This window comes from Arachis ipaensis, chromosome B5, assembly GCF_059453495.1.
Source record: "Arachis ipaensis isolate K30076 ecotype BB chromosome B5, ASM5945349v1, whole genome shotgun sequence".
In the NCBI taxonomy this organism is placed as follows: Eukaryota; Viridiplantae; Streptophyta; class Magnoliopsida; order Fabales; family Fabaceae; genus Arachis; species Arachis ipaensis.
This window is the reverse complement of record NC_142440.1, coordinates 6,614,552-6,622,316: the sequence shown is the minus strand read 5'-3', so window position 1 is coordinate 6,622,316 and position 7,765 is coordinate 6,614,552. Positions and strand designations below refer to the sequence as shown.

At 29.8% G+C, this 7,765-nt stretch overlaps 1 protein-coding gene across 1 annotated transcript; it reads left to right on the top strand.

Annotated features, from left to right (window-relative positions):
* The first annotated feature begins 378 nt into the window (after window positions 1-378).
* LOC107642682 (basic leucine zipper 43) lies at window positions 379-1,281 on the top strand. Its single transcript, XM_016346111.3, has one exon. It carries the CDS (start codon window positions 419-421, stop codon window positions 923-925), a length of 507 nt encoding a protein of 168 aa, XP_016201597.1. The 5' UTR covers window positions 379-418; the 3' UTR covers window positions 926-1,281.
* Window positions 1,282-7,765: the final 6,484 nt, after the last annotated feature.

Sequence of the window (7,765 nt, the reverse complement as noted above, 5' to 3'; positions counted from 1 at the left end):
TTAATCTAAAACGATGTATTTTTTATAAATAATAAAAGCTTTCTAATTCTTCAACACGGTGAAAAATAATTATTATTTGAAATAGCGTTTATTTATTATTTGTTGCATAGTGATTTGAGAAGGACTGGATGGGTAATTTTTACCTTCGTCACTAAGCTTAAATCCAATCCCTTTCAGGGCCCCACAGAAGACGTCACCTAACTCCAAAAAAAGTGAAAGTGACACTCCAACCCCACCATAGTGCCGCCTGACTCAAAAGCTTTACCATGCAGCAGTACAAATACGGTTTTCTGACGAAAATGCCCCTCGTATACGTAGTTAATTACATGCCTCAAAAAACCATAAATATGCGTCTTCTACGCAGCTATTCTTCCCTTTTCTCCCTCTTTCCGCCTTCTCTTTAGTTTTAGAAGCAGCCATGCTCTCTGCTATCTCTGCCTCCGACGCTTTGATCGGAAACCCCTTTGCCTCTTCAGCGTTCGACGGCGGTTTACCGTCGTGGGACTGCACTGACTTTATCTTTGCCGCCATTAACACTTCGAGCTCCGGTTCAGATGATTCCAACGAAAACAATGCAAAAGAAAAACCCGGTTCGGAGGCCGTTATGGACGAGCGGAAACGTCGGAGAAAGATATCGAACCGGGAATCGGCCAGGAGGTCACGGATGCGGAAGCAGAGACACCTAGAGAACCTGCGGAACCAGTTGAAGGCGTCTAGAGTGGAAAACCGGGAACTGAACAACCGGTTGCAGTTGATGGTTCATCATTTTAACTGCGTGCGAACCGAAAACGATTGGTTACGGTCTGAGAGAACCCTGTTACGCCAGAAACTGTCGTACATGACTCAAATTTTGTTATTCCAACAACTTCGACAACAACCCTTCTCTTCCTCTGCATGGCCATGCAATAATGTCACGCCGCAATAACCCCTAGCTAGCTTTATCACGATAATTAGCTACCACGCGTTAATTAATTATCATAATATTGGCTCCGGTAATTAAACATATTTTAATTAAGCTAAGTTTAATAACTTGTCTTAATTTGCCTGCGTAAATTATAAAAAAGTAGCTAAAAGGAGGTGATTCATGTACGGTATTATGGTGGGTGGTTGTTTCCGGTGCTTTTTTTTTTCCTGAAACGGGAAGGGTTTTGGAAAAATATTGTTCTCATTTCTCTAAATTTTCCTTCTTTTTTTTTCCGCTTCTTTTGTTCCGAAAACCCGAAGGGTTATAAAATTATTATGTAAAATATATTATCATTATTAATAATTAGGGCTTCTGCAGCTGGTATGTATATTTCTTTTTCTGGTTTGCTTTGTTGCTAAAATATTAACTAGTAATAATAAAAACATAAAATGGTAACATTATATTATTTTTCTAATTTTATTTTTTTATTTAAACTAATAAATAATAATAGCTAACTTTTTTATATATACTTAAATGTATTGGTCTCGTATCATTTCTCTAAAACTAAACCGAAATTGTCAGAATTTTATAATTATTATAATATAATAGTACATAACACACATAGTAATTTAAAAATATTTATTTTCATATACGTCGACAACAAATCATATATCAATAATCCGGCCGCATAGTGCCCTGTGGGTACCAGTAGGACTTACAATCAAATAATTAAATTTTAAATGATAAATTATGTCTTTTACTTTAATTATCATCTTATATATGCATGTCGTTGATTACTTTATTAGGTGGCAAATAGTAGATGCCAACATTGCTAGTCAAGCAACGGTCAATCAAACATTTATTTAATGCCAAAATGCTTTCTCTATTCTCCTATTAACTTTACCATAAAATTAAATTAAAGTAAATGTGCATGGCTCTGTATGATTGAAACAATGGGTCTTTTAATATATTATAGTAATTCAATTGAAAGTGAAGACTAGAGTTAAAAAAAAATAGAAAAAGAAACAAGAAAAACTAATAATCTAATAAAATATGAATGTACATACCTATACTGTTCATAGAAAAGCAATACGATTCTTTAATGGAACCAAGTACAAATTTAATCTCTCTTTTTCTTTAAGACGTGAATTGGCTTTTGATTTAGAGCAATTAAGAATTTAAGATAGGGAGTAGGGACATTTTTTTTTCAGACTGATAGATTACTCCCCCTTCCCCGGTTCCTTTGTTCTTTTCTACATTAGTCCATGCAACTTTAGGCCTTGTTCTATATTTTTGGTCGGAAGGCCTTATATTATTTTTTGGTCGGAAGGCCTTGATCTTTTTTTTTTAAGTTCCCACCGTGTTTCTGAGACTCTAAACACAAGAATTAATTTGTTGATCTTTTTTTTTTTTTTAAGTTCCCACCGTGTTTTTGAGACTCTAAACACAAGAATTAATTTGTCGTCGATCAGGGTTTTATTTAAGGGTTTGTTATTAGTCAATAAATTGTTGTATGTACAAGATGAAATTCAAAATCCCGACACTTACTTAAATGATTTAGTGAACTAACCACTAGATCAAGCCAACTTAATTAATTAGAAAATAGAGACACATGAAACTAGAATTTTTAATAACAGAGACTGCAACTTTTATAACATTTATTTCCAAAAATATTCTTATTTAACTTTTCAAAATTTAAATTTACCAATGAATCTTCATATTTATTTAAAATTAAATATGATATTGATAATCAGTCTAAATACATTTTACATTAATCATAATATAAAGACTTAATTCAATTTTTATTTTTCAGTGTCTCTCAGTTTTAGTCTCCCTTCTAAATACAACATTAATATATATGAATAAATGAATGCGTGTAGGTATGACTAAAAAAACATTTAAAATTAAAGATTGACAAATCTATCTGAGAAAAAAAGTTTAAATTTCTGTAAAGATTGTGATACAATTATACAAATATAAAATAAAGTAGTGAGTACAGTAATATGATAATTAGTTTATTGTCTAATTACAAGTTTGTGATATCCTGTAATGTATTTCTATAATACTACACTCTACACTTGCTATAACTTATATTTATGGTGTTTTGATTTGCTGCAAGCGTCATGAGTCCGTCTTTTATATGTGATAGTTAACCTAAAGCAACATGAGAAAATAACGTCACAGAATCTAGTAATATAGGGTTAATAATGACTCTCTGTCTCGAAATACTATATTTCTCATTAAGATTTAATAAAAAAAATATTAAGAACTAAAATAATTCAGTCATAACTAGTTAAAATTGTTTTAATTTGATTTTATTTATATGAATTTTTTATATTTTAATTTTTTATTTTACTCTCTTATCATATTTTTTTTCGATTGTTGAGTTACAAATTCGATCCAAAACAAAAAAAAAAGACACAAAATAAATTCTACATCTCAGTCATATCTCCTTCGACGTTATCATTAAAGATAATGATAAAAAATAAGAAATCACTACTAATATAAAAATATTTAAAATAAAAGAAAATTACATCTAATACAAGGTCTAACATCAAATAAAAAAAAAATCTTTCACTAAATACTAGGGCTACAATAACAAACTCTTGCTAAGCTGTCTTTATCTTTTATTGCATTATTCCGTCTCCAGCATCGTATATAAGGCCACATCTCTATAATCATTACCACAGTTGCACACGTATATCATTTTTGTGATCATGCAGCTTCTCATTAGCACCACAAGACTTTATTACTCTCGTTTTGTTTATTGATAATTTTTTTTCAATTGTTGATAAATTTTTACTCCTACTATATAGAATCTTGATATTATTGAAATTATGCAAAAAAAATTTCACTTTATTTCTTTCAAAATTCAGCCTCCAATAGTTATTACCTTGTCCTTTGGCTCATCTCACCAAAATTGCATCATTGATTTTGAAGACTAACCGCTCTAGAGCTGCACCATAATACTCCTCCAGCAAGAATTGGATGGATATTTGAATACACTCCACCAAAACATTAACTCTAGAATCTGCATCCAAACATTCACATAAAAGCACAATAATATTATTCTCAACATTTACAAGATAGCCACTCACTACCGTATTCAAATTTTAATTTTCATTAATTTTAATTATTTTTTTGTAATCACTAATTTATTGTCTTACCTACAAAATATTTGTTTTATATTTTTCAAAGTGAAATAATAATTTATTCTAATTTTTTAACACAATATTTTCAAATTTTATCATAATTGGATTAAAAAAATAGCAAATGCTTAAATTAATTTATTCAATTGATAAATTTACTCATAACATCCATAAATTTATATACATAACATTTATAATTTTCTATTAATAACATCCATATCATACTCATAACATTCATAATTTCATACATATGATGTCCATAATTAATAAAGTTTTGTAATTAATATTATAAAATTTCAAACTATGTATCTTATTGTATTTTTCAAATTATTATCTCATATGTACACTAATAGGTCATAATTTTAATTATTTTAATATTTTTTATTTAATATTAATATGTATGTATACTTATTTATTGATTTTAATATAATAAGTTAATAATTATTTTTAAAAATTTATTTTTTAATTTTTGTTTATATTTTATTTTTTTTTCTAATAGTATATATGTAAAATATAAGTTGTATAGTAGAAGTTGTTAAAATTTTTTAAGTTAACATCCATAATTTTATATGTATAACATCTATAATTTTAAATACATAATATATATAATTAATAATTTGGTGTTAATTTATTCTTTATTATTTTATTTTGTAGGTTAAAAGTTAATAATTTTGGACGTTTTTAATAAATAGAGACTAATCAAATATAAAATATTTTTATTTTTTATAAAATGTATTGAAGTGATTTGAGAAATTTTTTAGGATTAAAAATATTAAAATTTAAAACTTTTTATTTGAGAAAAAATTTATAAAATTATGAATGTAATAATAATGAAAGAGCATTTTTTGAGATTTAATTCACGTTAAATTTAGAATTGACTTTTAGTTTAACGTGAATTAAATGAGAGAAGATAGTTATAGAAAAAAATTAATTGTGTCAATTAAATTCAAAAAATAATTCGCACTCTTTTATAAGTACAAATGTTATTGATAATGTATTTTTATTTATTGTCTATAATATTTTGACTACTTAACATTACTCATTTAATAAATAAATAAATGAGCAATATATAAGGTGATGGATGGTATTCTATGATGTATGGACACTGACACGAACACGGGACACGACACGACACGGGACACGTAAATTTAAAATTCTTATAAGACACCGAGACACGACATATATATAAAATATAAAGTAATTTTTAGATAAATTATAATGATAATTTACTATTTTATTGATATTAAAATATAAATTAATTTTTTAATATATTTTTAATTCTATAAAATATTTAAAATGTATTTTGTTTTAATAATTAATAATATATACTATTTCTAAATCCATTTCAATAATACATGTTAAGAATAGAACTGGACACGCCGATACGTATTTTATTTTTTTATTAAAACTGGACACAAAAGATACGCGTGTAATGTGTCCTACACTAAGACATGATAAATTAAAGAAGTGTCCGTACTTCATAGATATTGCTCTACTCTGCTGCTCCAGCATTATTAGCATGTAGGCATGATGGTACATGCATGCCTACATCTATTGCCATACATTGGATACTTGGAGCTAAAACAAGGGCAAAAAGGGAAAGCTATTCATCAGCCATGAAATCGTTTCTCACTCTTGACCTTGACCGTGACAATGACTTGCCCATGCCATAGGTACTAAAGAGTAAAAGTCAAGAGAAGGGATTAATGGGCTGAAACAGACATAGCTAGATCAAATGCCATTGGCTTCAATGCAAATTGTCTCACTCTCAGTCTCAGAAAGAGGAATTCCACAAGGACATTTTTCTACCATGCTTACACAAACACAATACCATTTTTAACACGCTTCCGTAGTAATGCCAAACGCAGAAATTAAATATGGTAATATGACTTGTTGACTTATATATGATACTGTTACGTACGAATATGTAGCGAGTGGTTCTCAGATTTTATTACGAAGTAGATCCATGGCAATGACAATTGATAAAGCTGAAAAATAAAGTGTAAATAATTAATTATCATATATGTAATATTCATGTTGGTGGCCAAAATTGCAGTAAAAACTAAAAAGTGACATGACGAGGACATTGTCCATCACTATCACGCTACACACATCTAACAACTCTTAAGATAGCTTATATTAATGAAGCTTGTTGTGAAAAGATATTCCAAGATGGAATGAATAAACAAAAAAGAGCTATCTAGCCAGGGGAAGGGGACCCTGTAAAGATGGTAGATCAGAACAAAAGCTAGCATGCATATAGAATTAAGAAGGGTTTAGAAAGGAAATTAATAAGAATGATGCAGTAGGAGGTGGCTCACATCACATGGGCTTGCATATCCAAGGGAGCATAGTAGTTAATGTGTGAGGTGTGTGATGGCCACATTATATTAAACCTCATGGCAGGGTTTTGAAGCGAGTGCCAGTGAGATCATCAAATTTTGGATGTGGTAATTGCACAAATTTGGTAATCATAAGTGCAAGTCAATAAGGAATTTAAAGAGCACATTGCTGAGTTAGCTAGACCTCCTAAAGGTAGAGTTATAGCTCCACATATTTCATTTTAAGATTAAGAATAGAGATTAGATAGTAATAATAATGGTGGAAGAGAAGAAAAAGGGGATGGTCAAATGTGAGAAGAGCAAGGTATGGTGGTGATGCCCTACAAATTTGAGGCAAAATGATAATTGGGGTCTCTACTGCTTGATGAGTGGATTTGGTCATCATTGCTACAATCAAAAAGAGGCTCTCTTTTTTTTCTCTTTGCACTGCCAAATTGAAACGCCCTTACCCGATCTCTTTTATTATCAGACCCAATCATGCCACCCTAGAATTCCTGTCTCCACGAACTTGCATCAACACTCAATCATTCATTCATTTTATCAAACGGAATCTAACTTCCATTTTTCAAGCTTTCTTAGACCAACTACTGTTCTGTTTATCAAGTGGCCTGTCAGAAAAGAAACAAGAAAGATCACCATTCACCACAACGTAATTGGCTTTGGGTTCTCTTCCCTTCACATTGTTTTGGTTTTGGATATATAATCAAATTAAATATCACATGTGTAAATCTACGGCAATTGTAGCTAGCTTAGCCAACCCTGTACTTTTCTGTCAGTAGTATTGAATTGTTGATATTAAAACGCACGTAACATTCATATATATAAAGACAATGTTTGTTAATGGCCCTTGTTTTAATATAATATATACTTGATCAGGATGGCACGCATATATAAAAGGAATTACCATATAGAGAAGTATGTTTAATTTCTTAAGGGCCCCTCGTTTAACAATTCCTAGAATAGGACAATTACTTCGTCAAAATGCATATGAAAATAACCTATATATTAATGGTACAATTACTATCTCTATTGATAAAGATAAATTCTTATATCGGTGACCCACGCCCAGTGTGAATATTAATTATACTAATTAAAGAGGTGACACAGATTAAACAAACAAAATAAACGCAAGAGGAAAAGGAAAAGCTTGCATTGGTATAATTATGATTATGAGGATGGACTAATTAAAAAGTAGTGTTTGTTGATTACCCACTTAAGCCTAGTGTAGTTTCCCTGTTGAGGTCGTCACACTTTTTGTCATAATGCAATTATTAATAAGTACAACCAGGGCCTTCACAAAAAGGACGTGTTAGTTCACCTCAATAATTTAGAATTCATCGTTCATCAAGTTATTATCACAAACAAAAAGT